The sequence below is a fragment of the Sciurus carolinensis genome, chromosome 10 (genome assembly GCF_902686445.1).
Source record: "Sciurus carolinensis chromosome 10, mSciCar1.2, whole genome shotgun sequence".
In the NCBI taxonomy this organism is placed as follows: domain Eukaryota; kingdom Metazoa; phylum Chordata; class Mammalia; order Rodentia; family Sciuridae; genus Sciurus; species Sciurus carolinensis.
This window is the reverse complement of record NC_062222.1, coordinates 129,166,184-129,179,887: the sequence shown is the minus strand read 5'-3', so window position 1 is coordinate 129,179,887 and position 13,704 is coordinate 129,166,184. Positions and strand designations below refer to the sequence as shown.

At 43.2% G+C, this 13,704-nt stretch overlaps 1 protein-coding gene across 3 annotated transcripts in view; it reads right to left on the bottom strand.

The window, feature by feature from the left end:
- Positions 1-1,512, bottom strand: part of Tapt1 (transmembrane anterior posterior transformation 1) — a 54,633-nt gene extending 53,121 nt beyond the window's left edge. Inside the window, exon 1 of one of the 3 annotated variants that reach the window (XR_007110492.1) lies at positions 656-1,512. Coding sequence is in view for 2 of the 3 variants with exons in the window: in XM_047566318.1 (XP_047422274.1) it covers positions 656-1,154 (499 nt within the window). In the remaining variant the exon portion in view is untranslated. The remainder of the gene's footprint in view (positions 1-655) is intronic. The other 2 variants (XM_047566318.1, XM_047566320.1) reach the window with 2 other exon arrangements.
- Positions 1,513-13,704: the final 12,192 nt, after the last annotated feature.

Genomic DNA, 13,704 nt, shown 5'->3' with positions numbered 1-13,704 from the left:
AGCTCACAGAAATTGTAATATTATAACAAGTTTAAAAGCGGTTATTGAAAGTAGGGTTCAGAAGTGATGCATATCTTTTCATGTGGCAAAAAATTCTTAATTATTATTATTATTATTATTTTGGTCTAAGTTTCAGTTTAGGAAAAGTTCACGGAAACATTTGAGGAGTGCTAAACATTTTTGTTCTGGGGAAAGAAAGAAAAAAAAACCTACCGAACTTCACGGTCATTGCCACACTGCTAGCTGCGTGTGTGAAAAATTTATTTGGAGGGCAAGTTAACAGGTTTCTACGGCTCAAGTTCGTTTAAAATACGGAACAAAAAAGTCACCTTGGGCGAGCACCACCAGGAGAGCCCCGCGCTTCCCACTCGGGCTCCCGGGGCAGCGGTGCCCGCCGGCCTCAGGCTGGCAGGCGGAGGGCGGGCAGCGCTCCCGCGGGGCACACCTGCCCGGCGCCGCCGCCCGGCCTCGGCCGCGCGCAGCCCGCCCGGGAGCTGTCAGCGGCCCGGGCAGCCTGGGAACGCGGCCGCTCCGCGCGCCCACGGCCCGGCGACCCGGAGCAGCGGCGGCCGGGAGGAGCGGGCCGCAGACTCCGCCGCCCGGCGCCCGGCGCCCGCGCCCCGCCGCGGCCTACGCGGCCCGCCCGCCGGCTCACCTGCGCGGCCGCGGCGCCTCTCCCGCCTCCGGTCGCTCTCGTAGAAGCCCAGCGTCTCCGTGTGCTGGGGTGCAGGAGAAGGCCCGTGGCTGCCGCCGCCGCCCGGCTGCTCCGCCTCGCCGCGACCGTCCCGCTCCTGACTGTCCGTGCCGCCACCGCCGCCTTCTCCCGGGGCGGCCGCGTCGCCGACGCCCGCCATGTTCCGAGCACAACAAACCGTCCCCGCCGCTTCCCTCCAGCCGCCGGCCCGGCCTCCGCCTCCGGCCGGCCCCCTCCCCGCCTCGCCCCGCCCCTCGCCGGAGCCCGGGCCGCCGCCACTACCGCCATCCGTAGCCCGCCGGCCGGCGCGCGCCATTGGCGTCAGCGGCGCGTGCGAGGCCGCCGCCGCCGCCGCCGCCGCCACGGCCGCCGCCATCTTCTTCCTGCCTTCGCCGTGGCGGGCGGCGGCTTCCCTCGCCGCGGCGAGCTCGACCGGCCGGGACCCCGCGCCGGGCTCCATGCCGCCGGGCCGCGCGACCGGAGAGAGCGGGCGCTTCCGGGGCTCGAGCCCGGGAGTCGGCGGGAGCGGGGCGGGCGCGGCGACGGCGGCGCGCGGCGGGTCGGCTGCGGAGGCCGGGGGCGGCGGCCGCGGCGCCAGCTGCCCGCCGTCTGCGAGGTGTCCGGCCGCCCGCCCGGGGCCCCTTTTGCAGGCGTGGTGCCCAGAGTGCGCCGGCGCCGCCCGCCCGGCCTTGGCAGCGCTGGCGCGGGCGCGGCGGCCGGGGCAGGGCTCCAGGTCCCCGACTCCCGCGAGCGCTAGCCCCGTGTGTCTGCGTTTTTGGCTGCATCTCTCCTGCATATTTATGGTCGCCTGTCACATTGTCTGGCCGTTGACAGTTTCCAAAGCACTGGGGCAAGGAGCTGGGGGAGCTTCACAACAGGTGGGGGTGCGGAGGGAACGCCACCCGCCGGGGCCTCGGCCCGACGTGCGCGGTGCCTGGCGCGTTGAGCGCGCGGCGACACCACTGTCGGGAATGGGGCTGGATGGCCCTTGGCCGCCGCGGCGTCCGTGCTAGGTCATCTGGGCGCTTTGCGGGTCTGAACTTGTCCTTCCCGGCCCTGGCGTGACACCCCGCCGCCGCGCTCGTGGAAGCAGAGTCGCCCCGGACTCGGTGGACCTGTGCCACCCGCTTCGCCCGTTACTGCTGTGCGCTCCAGTCGTGGCGAGTGACACTCGATTTCCCATGTGCCAACTCAGCCGCTCACCTGTGCTTTTGTAACCTTTAGCAAAAGCAGAACTGATCCCTCCCAAACACGAAACTGCCAGGAAATGTCCCTAGACCTGAGGCCTGAGCAGGCCTGAGTAAAGCAAAATCCAGCTTGCGTTGATCCCGGGAGAGAGCCCGAGGGTCCCGCCGCCGCTGGCCATCACATACAGCGAACTCTGAGCAAGGGTCAGAGAGCGGGCTGCCCTGGGGAGCACCACCCGGGCTGGAGGCCGGGGTGAGGGATCAAGACGGACTGAAAAGCCTGGCAGGTGAGAGCTGACCCTGGGAAGGGAGGCCAGTGCAACCTTTGGAACCTCCTTATCCTCTGAAACGGATAACTCACAGGAGTACATTTCCAAATTGTATTCCCATCGAGCATCCTGTATAAAATTCTGTTCTGGTTGTATTTGGTCAAAACTGAACTTTAGCTGAATCAATCAAAAACAAAATGCCCTGTTCAAATCTTAACTGTTTTGAAAATCAAAGATACTGACAACTTTGTGGCCTTTAAGATTCCTTAATGCTCAAATCCTTTAGTCTTTTATGTGTAAAGTCATCCCCCATTCTATTACACACCGATTGTCAAGAAGGAAGTAGACTTTATTACCGTTGTGTCAGTTTCTGTTTGGTGCCTCACCACAGTTATTGGCTTGTTGCCCCTGTATTTAATTATGGCCAGAAGGGAAGGAATCCCAATTTCTGTTTCCTAAGGCAGCTCGTTGTAGGAATGGACATCTCTCATTTTGTAATCAGTCCTGGAGAAAGACATTGTGTCCCAAAGCCTGTGCCTAATTTTTTTAATAGCAAAGAGGAAAGGAGCAGCTGTGTCCAGGCTAGGTACTGCAGGTGTTCTGGACAACAAGAGGAGCAAAGTAGAATGTGGGAAAGTTGAGGGATTTGTAATCTCTCTGCAACTGTGTCTTTTCTCTATAGAGTACTGATGTTGTGGAAACTGCACAATTTCAAAAATATACTAAAATGGCGCCATAATTTTAAAAAAAATATTAATGTGCTGGGCACAATGGCACATGCCTGTAATCCCAGCATCTTTGGAGGCTGAGATAGGAGGATCACAAGTTCAGGGGCAGCCTCAGCAACTTAGTGAGAATTTTTAAAAATTCCCTGTCTCAGAATTTTTTTAAAAATGGGGTGGGGCTTAGGATATGGCTCAGTGGTTAAGTGCCCCTGAGTTCAATACCCAGTACTGAAAAAATAAAAGTAAAAAATAATAATGTAAATAATCTTTCTAATCAACACTATTCTTCCCTTGTGTGGGTATGCAAGTTACTCAAAAGTCAAGAAAGGGTATTTTCAAATATGTATTCTGAATCTTTTAAGTTACAAATAGCCTTAAGGTAAGAAGTAATTTACACAGCACAGAAGGACCAGCAAATCTCTGAAGAAGATAAATAGCTAACGTCAGTTATAGAAAGGAAACTATAGGCTTAGATTTATAATACTGTCATTTAAAAAAGGAGCATTTTAACCCTCCCATTAATGAAGCATCAACAATATTCTGAGGTAAGTTATAAGATAACACTGAATTTAGATGGCAATGAGCTACAAAAATCAACTTGAGCATTCTGCAAGTAATAAGAATTGTACTATCTGCTAGTGAAAGAAGCACTGCATCCGTGGGAAATGATTTTGATCCAGAAAAGTGATGAATATTGGATGTGAGTTCAGAAATGAGAAGTGTCTTATAGTTGCGTCAACTACGTGGCTGGTGCATTTTGAAAATATCAAAATATGAAATATAATTATTTAAAAGAATAATTAGTATACACAATAATAGTATACACAATTTCCAAAAGTAAATTGCATAACTTGATATTAATTAAAAATATAACAATTACAAGTTTCTGACAAAAACTACATATTGAATACATTGTTTATGAGCCAGGGATTCAAAGCTCCAAAAAATTATCTTCATGGAGCCCTTAAACTCTTTATTCCTTACTGTCCAAACCAAATCATTATGCTCCACCATTTCATAAAATAATGTTTAAAATGAGGTGGTTTTCAGTTTATACACGTGCACACTTTCTTCCCAGGATCAGCACTGACTGTGCAAGGAACACTGGGCTTGTCATTACAAGCATTGAGAAATATACCATCTTGACCATTTGTGTAACTACATGACCCTGGAAAGATACCCACTTGGGCCCTCAGTGTCTTTCATTGGTAAATCGGGCAATATCTCTTTGATAGTGGTAGCAAGAAAAAATACTATTTTCCTTTTTCTTTCCTCTTCACAATAATTTTGAGTCCTTCTTTTCATTTAGACTGTGAAATTTTCATTTTTCAGTTTTATCTCTTGATATATTGGCCCTAAAATGTGTTTGAAATTAGTTCCCTACACTTTAGCTGAGTAACAAAAACCTCAAATACTTTGATGAAAGACCTCAATCATGAAAAGGCCTGGATTTTCTCTGACTTTCCAATGGAATAGTCTTCACCAAATGAGCACAAGTGACCTCTCTCTGCTTGTGTTTCCCAACTGGAGCATCAGACCAGACTGATGGCCTCTTCTAAGCTCAACAATTTTTTGCCAACTTCTCTATGAATCCCTTTTTAGATTCTTGGACTCCTGTGTTAAAAACACCTGGATAGGCCTAAACTGTAAAGGTTTGTAGGAAAGTAAAATCCCTAGTCATTTGGTATTTGGGTCTAAAATTTGAATTCAAGGAGTTTAAATGTGGTAACTGTATTGATAACACATCAGAGGCATGGAAGTCTTTGTGCATCTTCCTTGTATTCGTTGTGCATGAGTTCTCTCTCTATCCCTTAACCTTAGGGGAACAAACAGTTGAATTCTCACTGACCTAGTCTGTCTCTACGGCTGTGATTCTCATCCCAGACCTCAGGGTATCTGCATTTGAAACAAGTTTCCCTGCACACTTAAGTTTAAGAACACTGCTCTCAGGTGACACTTAGCAGCAACTGAAATAGTATTGGAGATGATGATGGTACTATAGAGTTCATTTTGGTAGTATAGATGCAAGCAGTAAATAGAGTAGTTTTAGTTCCATCTGTATTTCTCAATTGAAAATGTATTTTGTAGTACATTTCTATTTTCTGAACCATAAAACCACATGTCTAATTCACAAACTAGTCCTGAATTTAATTCATTCACCATTTTATCTTCAAAGAGAAAAATAAGGGTTGAGGTTTTTTAAAAATCTGAATAGCTTTGCCACTGAGGTGCTAAGAAAATAAAATATACTACTGGGCCCAGAGCAAGCCCTTGCACTAAATTTATGTAAATTTATTACATCTCTGGGTTTCAGTAATAATATTTTCTGTCTTTTGCAAATTTTTTTGACTCAATATTCACTATGTTTTATCTTTTCTGGGCTTTATTCCATGGATTTCCAAAGTACACCAGCCCAGTTTGTTTCTGGGAGACATAGCACTAAATAATGTGCCTTTGATTCTAATGTACCTGCTGCAACTTAACTAAAATAATCATGAGTGAAAAGCATTTATCTGGTGAGAATAAGTGACAGATTGTAAATCAGACTTACTGAAAATATACTTTGTTAGAAGAGATGTTTTTATAAACGATTCTGGAGACTTATAGTTTTGCTTTATATAATAGAAGTATATGAAATAAGTTCATGTCCTATTGGCTGACAGGACTTTTAATTCATGATGAAATGTATGTTTATTTTGTATTGGATTTTAAATTTCTGGAAAATTCAAAATCTTGATGAAAAGGACTCTGGTGATGACAGCAGGTTTCTCTCTTGGAGGAGAAACAACATTGTTCATTTCTCATGATAAAAAAAATAGATACGTCATGTTGAGAACTGTATTAGTTAATTAATAAGGATCTCTTTGCAGAATCAAGTCAGGTCTTCCAGTAAATTTGTTTTTAATAGTCAGCAATCCTTCTGTATGATTCCAGTTAGTAAAGACTTGATTTTAAAATTCTGGAGGCATAGGAGATTTTATTTACCTGCCAGTTCATGTTGCTAGTCCTTTCAGAATATTTTATTATCTTGTTTCCATTATTCCCAGTGGTGAGTAATTTATTGTTTCTTTTGGCCACTCATCAAGTAATAGTTGATAATCAGAAGTCTTCATGTAATATTTAGGATACATTTTTACCTTTTCTTAATTTTTCTAATTGAACACTTAAGGATTTTGATAACTGAGTAAATTTTCTCTTCTCTGCCTTTTAAGTTCTTTTTGGCCTTCAATCCTACTTTGATAATGAACTTTCTTTCTGTTCATTGATCACTGTTTCCATTATAATATTTTTCCTTTTCTCCTGTTTCTGAGATAACTGAAAAGTGAATATACTCTCTGGTTCTTATAAAAAAAAAAACCTAATATTTAGGTATAATTTGTTCTTATGCAAACCTAAGTATTTGTCTCTCTCTCTTTGTCTTGATTACCAAAATTATTGCAGATGCATAATAAATTTTCAAATTTTCAATATAATCTGCTTGATTTCTCCTTTCCAGCTTTTAGAAATTTGCTTATCTAATTTCAAGGCTTACAATTTTTAAATTACTCATTTACATTCATCTATTGTATTTCCCTATTCAGTTTTAAATTTATGTTTGTATGTAAATGCTTCTGTTGTTTCTGACACTTTCCAATTTAGCATCATTCTAAATGAACAACTTTTACGTGCTTCACTTCCATCTGCATGCCTAATAAATATAAAGTATACAGTTTCATGGAGGAGAACAGTACTGAGATTAATTTTTCAAACAATAAAAGAAAATGTATTGTGAATTTTTCAAGCATTATTTTCTTGGGACAATTTTGTTCACCTCATTTTGCTGTGCCCAAGCTGATACAACATTAATTCACATTCCCCTGAGCAATATGCCCACCAATGATAGATACATGCTGGTGTTAAAAGTTGAGCATTTATAACTCTTGAATATTTGCTAAGAAAACTGAAGCTAACTCAGACACATACCATTATTTATCATCACACCTTTTTCTCTGACCTTTCATCCATATATTTAGGTAGATGATAGCACTGATTGTGTAAATAAAAGTTTAGTGCTGTGAACAGTTTTTAAATATTCACTTTTGGTGTTTATTATAGTGCTGGTATTTATGATCTAAGGTAATTGTTTAGATATTCTCCTTATGAACAATAGAGTTTTATGCAATTTGATTTTACTTTTACAAACTTGATAAACACATAGTTTCTAATTTATCTTAATACAGCCAGTAAAATCCATCTTTTAAGAAATAAAAGGTACAAATATGAGTTGATTCTATTGATTTGGGGCAATGCAACGTTCTCCCCAAATCAACCATTGGTTTCCCTCTTACATTTTAATAATGTCCCATAGAGAAAGACTAATTGGTGTGATTTTGTCTCTAGACTGGTGTTCAAAGGACAGTGTTTTATAGATAGTATGACTAGCTCTTTGAAAACAATTGTTTTTCTTTGTGTTAGGGAAGTTTAAAAAATAACTGATCAAGATTTTTTTTTCTCCTGATTATGCATTTAAATAATTAAATTTTAAGATAGGCAGCATTGGTTAATCCTTCAGGGACATATATAAACACACAGGTGGATTCACCCATGCAAGCATTTGTTTTTAGCTAACTGATGGTTTTCTTAAAACAACCAGTTACGTTTCTGTGTCAAAGTAAATATTTTTTTGAGACTGGACCATAGAGTATAATTTCCAATGATGGTAATAGGCTAGAAAAGGTCTCCAGAGAGTTAACAGAGAATAACGGAGAAAGCTATGAACTTGGGGTTGGGACACCTGGATTAGGAGGTCTGCCACACACAGTCACAAAGGTAAATGCACTCTTGGTCTCATTTGTCTAATCCATGCTTCTAGAAGAGGGCAGGCTAGATTGTTTTGAACTTTCGTTCTATTTTTTGAATTATGTGATTTTTAGGTATCTTGGATTATTTTAGGCTGGCATTAAATGTTGACTTGGCATTCACTTGTACTGTTCTTTTTCTTCTGTTGGATTCAAGTACCCTTTCTCAATCATAATGTTCATCTTAAATTGCTTACCTTCAGTCATTAGACTCTAGTATTTCTTTTTCAGTAAACTTCTGTTGACCATATTTTATGTGTAGGTAATGTACAAAACCCTAGAGGAGCAGAGATGAATGAGATGTGCTTTCTACCCATAAGTAATTACACTGCAACGCGACAAGTGCTCCCATAAAGGAATGAGAGAAGTATTCTGATAGTTCAAAAGAGAGACTCAGTAACTCCACTTCAAGGGGAGCCAGGATGATGTAGGAGGAGGTGGCCTTTGAATGGGTCTAGGAAGAAGCATTTTCAGATGGAAATGGAGCTGAGGAAGGCAACCAAGTCACCCACAGGCCCATGCTGGAGCGTGTGCACAGTGAGAGAGGTAGGAAGATGCATGGTATTTGGCAGAATTCAGAACTGAGTTTCATTTTCCAGAACTAAATCTTGGGGAAAAGATTGTGGAGCATGGCATTGGCTAGACAGAAGAATGGGCAAGAGTAGTCAGGAAGTGGAATGAGAGATTAGGGAATTAAGAGGTAGCCAAAATTCCCCTGGCCGCCTTCAAAAGGTGAATAATAGAAGTTTTTCTGAACTCACGTGTATTGGAGTTTGCTTGCAGGTCTCCCCCTAATAGTTGGGTAGAACAATCAGAACAGTAGTCTGTGTTCTTTGAGCATTTACTTTATATTTGTCTTATTCTAATGTCCAAGTCCACTGTTTAGGAAATTTTACAAACATTTTTTTTCCTGAGAAATTAGCATAACCTTTATAGAACAAGCATTTTTAAAAAATTGTTTTGTCTATAAGACCGTCAACCATGCACTAAGGATTAAGTTTGTGATAGGAGCTCACAGATACTGTTCAGCAATAGGCAATGTATTCTTCACATATAAAATATCACACTGAACCTAGAAATTCCAAATCCAACCATGTCAGACAACTGAAAGACTAAAATGGATAATGATTTATGAAGCTGCTTTTTGTAAAAAGTTCTAGATTATTTTGAATAATTAAGAATACCAGGAAAAATACACTTAAACTTTATGTCTGACTCTCGGCCTTGTCCCTGAACAATTACGGGGAAGGGGAAGAACTGTATGTCAACTTGGAATCAGACTCTGTTTTGAACCATTTAATTTAGACACTTATTTTAATGTAAGCGCTTTTGCTTTTACTTTGGCAATCAGAGTGCAATTTTAATTAACACTTGGAACACAGCAGAATGCATTGATGAGGCACAAGACATGAAGGAATACGTTCATAGTGGCCTGCTTGAGGACTCTGGCAGCATTCAGAAAAGACACTCTCAATATAACGTGTGATACTTCTGAGAAATCATTCTCATTGGCATTTAGACACGTACATTTAATCATTTCAGTGATTTGAAATGTCAAAATATTGGCATTAGTAGCTTTGTCATCTATGCTACACTCAGAATATTAATTTCTCAAGCTTATTCTGATGCAACAACTGAGGTATAAGAAAACTAAATTTATTTCCTGCATCTGCCCAGAACTCTTTCCAACTTTGCCAATCAATCTCTTACATGGCCTTTAAGCTCTAGCTCCTTGCCTATCTCAGTCCTCCTTTACCGCCCTTTTCCCCTTGGCCATTCTCTCTTCTGAATGTACCCATTGCCATGCACCTACGACTGCAGGCGGCACTGTGTGGTAACTTTCTTTAACGCATTTCTCTCTCCTGTGGACTATGCCATACTTGCAGGACTGTTCCCATATCTGAATTATGGTTGAAAGGCACAGTGCAGTGGAATAGAAAAACCATGCATTTATAGTTATGCTAATATAGGTTGAATCCTAACTGCTACTTACTTGCTTTGGGGACTGGAGCAAATTTCTTAACTTCTTTGAGCTTTAAATGAGGATAATGGTACCTATTATGTAGGATTATTGTGAAGATTAAATAAGCATCATGCAAAAACGGTTCTATTACTCATTGATAATTACAAGTAGTACAGCCCTTGTTACCAAGGTTATAAAGGTGAATAAGACAAGACCTCATCCTAAGGACTTCACAATTTAGTAGAAGAGACAGGCCAGAAAATAGACAATTGCATAATATATATATTTTGCAATATAAGTTTGGATGGCAAGGACATGATCCTCAGTGAGAGCAATCTCATGAGCGGAGAAAGAGAGATTCAGCTGCATGTACCCAAGAAGAGGGAGAAAGTAGTGAAGAAGTGAGACAGCACACTGCTGACAATGGCTGCTAGAAGGGAGGTTTGCTTATGTTTTCTTTAACGTGGGAGAGACCTGAGCGTGGCTAGGCACTGCTGGGTGAAGGGGAGAGGATGATCAAAGAGGAGAGTGGGAATAGAATCCCTGAGGAGCACAAGACCCCAGGCCCTTCCAACTGGTGGATCTGGCATTAGTCTTGCTGCCAATATCTCCTTATCTAGTGAGTCCCCAACAACCCTACAGCCAACGAGATGAAGTTGTCATCCAGCTGGCCCATCTAATTGAGATTTTACCTTGGCTTCCTCATTTGTCCTCTGATTCTTTATACCAGGCCCTGAGCTTTTCCCTGAACTGCTACTACTTGCTTAACACTTAAAATCTCAGTCAAAGGGGTTTTTATCTATTATCGCTAACCCCACAGTACACACCCTGTCTTGACTCTTGAATATTACTGCTTTTGAGAAAGTTCTGTGACATCATGCCCTTGACATCAGGTGTCTCTGATACCCTTGCCATCAGGCTGGGAGCAGGGAGCTTACCACATGTACTGAGATCTGCCACTCAGGTCAGATGAACCAGAACACAAAGCCCTCTGCCACGACCCTGCCCACTTACTGCTTTTCTCACTGGTCCTGAGATTGCCTAAGTCATGCAAAATTTGAGTCGCCTCACAAATAATGGGGCAGTTGCTACCACAAGCATGGTTTGTGTGTCCACCCAGTGAGGCCTCACCTAGCCATCCACCTGTGTCATCACTGAGTGTTTGCTGGGCACTTCCTAGTACAGGGCATGGAGATTATAACATGAAGAAACACAGTACCTGCCCTTGGGACGCTCCTGGTCTGACAGGCAAGTTTGTCATTGTTATAATACTATGTGAAAGGTGGGCAAGGTAAAGAACCAGTTAGGCTAGGTAAGCAGCGACTGGTAGACCTTTTTATTTATTTATTTATTGGGTAGAATCTATTGACAGTCTGGTGAAGTCAGTCGACCATAGGAAATGTGCTCTTCTTACCCTAATGTAATTGCTTCCCCTACCAGATCACACAGCTCCAAAGGTTAGCTTTATTTTATAAGGCTGGAGAGGTTCCAGGACTGCAATAACCTTAAAGGAAACTTGTCGGCTTGTGCAGTGGCCAAGATCAGCTGCCGAATCTCTGGGGCATGAAGAACGGGCGTTCTCTTTGAGTCCCTTTCTACTTTCAACTAACGTTCCCCTTCCACCCTGTTTTGACCCTGTTTTTGTTCTTCTTGTTCTGCCTTCAGGACAAAGTACAATACAATTTTGTTGCCTGTTCTTAAGTCAAGTGTGTTGGACCTCTGAGAAATTGAGTTCTGGGCACGTGAATAAAATAAAGGTGGATTGAACTGTCCTGTTCTGCATCTTTCCCTGACAGGTCCTCTAGGCCTCTCTCTTCCTCTGCAACGTCCAGATTGCTCTGATGGACCGCTGCCTCTGATTCAGCACTGGCACCATATGGGAGAAGGGCACTGGGCACTGGTCTGGAGAGGCTGAGGAACGCCAGAGATGGTCTGCTTTTGTTTCCTGGCACCAAGCCTCTAACCCCTTTGAATTGAAGTTGTATAAACTAGATTGAGAAAGAATCAGGTATATAGTGTACAAATTTTATCCCTAAAATTGGAGTGTGCATTAAACACTACATAAAATGACTCACAAGCCACTTTAAAATGAACTTTAACAGCCCATGGTGGTAGGCTGTTAGAAAAAGGAAAGGAAAAGAAATTCTCACTACTTCTTGGTGCTCTCTTTCTCCCTTTGACACGTGTCCTTCGGTTCCTGGGTCTAGTTCCCTGCCAGAGAATGAGCCGGGCACCCTCTGCTCTTGGTTCACAGGCTCACAGGTCCTCTCTGCACAGCCCCTTCATGCTCGTGGGTCTGTTCCTGTTTCCCTCTGAGCTCCCTTCCTCGGAGTACAGGCTCCTGCAGGGATGCTGGCGGAGCCCTCTGCCTGGGGATTATGGCCGCATGGCCATTCCTGGCCTGAGTCTCCAGCTGGCTGCTGGAATGGTGTACACCCTTACGGTCTTTTGGTCTTTTTTCCCTTTTCATCACACTCCCCGAGGGCAGGGCAGGAGGGAAGCAGTGAGTGTTAGATGACAGGCTTTCCTTTTGTATTCATACCCTTCCCCTGAGGCAGTGACCCCACAGGTGCTTGCAGGCCCCACTGGGGGCCCAGAACAGGGACACCATGGAGTATCTTTAGGCAGACTCTGTCACACAAGCACAGACAATCATGGAGAAGAGAATCCCCCCTGACCAGCTAGGACTGTCGATGAAATATTTATGACTTAAAACAAATAATCAGTATTGGCTAATGACAAAGAGTCCTGGCAAGACCAGGGCCACTAGAGGTGGCCTTTGGGAAGTGGTGTCTTGCCTGTGCTTCTCTTTTCCTGTTAGCTTGTCACTTCCTCTTGGCTCTCTGGCCTTCTTGAACCTTATTGTATTCCTTCTCTAGCCATTCCCTATCTCTTCCCTGCCATCAGCCTTCACTGTGTATTCCAGAACTGGGAAAGCAACTTGGAGGGTGGAGCAGGCACTGGGAGGTTACTTTGCTTTGGGGATTTGTTTGGAGGTCCATACGCCATGGTCATGCCTTGCTTTGATGTCCAAATCCTGTGGCTTTGCTTTTGTAAAACATCTCCTTTGGATTTCTGCCAAGCGGTTTTCATTGCTTTTTAAAATTTAATTTTATTAGGCTTTACTAACATTGATTGTAAACACGCCTTAGTGGATACTGTACCAAAAAAAATATCATCTATAACTAATCAGGCAGAAGACTGGATTTGTGCCCATATAGATGAAGAACCTGATAGGTTTTGACAGTTGTATCCAGCCAGTAAGCCAGTGTGGTAGCAACCCAGCCTGGCTAATCAGTTCTTCCCAACTGCATTTTATCCATCCTCAAATCAAAGACGAATTCCCTCTCTGTATTTTTAGTAATCAGACTGATAATCTCTAGGATTTATTGTGCCTCAATTGTGTGTTGAAACTCTGGTTAGATTTTCCCAAGGTGACCACATGAAATCCTCCTTTGCCTATACTCACTATAAATACTGCAATTCAAATAGATTCTCCCAAATCCTACAGCAAACTCTCTATCTAAATTCTGTAATTAGGAGTGCTGCCTGCTCCCTAGTTTTTAAGGAACCTGAGGGCAATAGGTCTGAGACTTGACCAAGCCAAGAACCTCAAAATTTAACTTTATCCTTAAAAGGAATAGGACTTTATTTCCAAAGTGGCACAAACTTGTACAAGAATTGCTCAGAATTTAGGACTGGTGACTCCTAAAATTCAAGTACAAAAACAAACAAACAAACAAAAAAACCAAAACCCTCTGCAGAACCATTAATTTGGTTCATTTGTTCATAAAATAACTCCACACGAGAGAAAGCTAAACTGTGCTAACCCTCTCATGACATGCATTTCTGGGTTTCCCACTTGTCAGAGCATTGATTCTTTCATTGGTATTTATGAATTAGAAGAAGCTACTAAACATGTCTTCAAGACTTTAGAAAAAAACTTTAGTGATTTTTCTCAAAGCTTTGTAAACTGAGTCCTCTTCAGTAGACTTGCAAAATAAGTGAGTCTTAGATACCACTTTGGC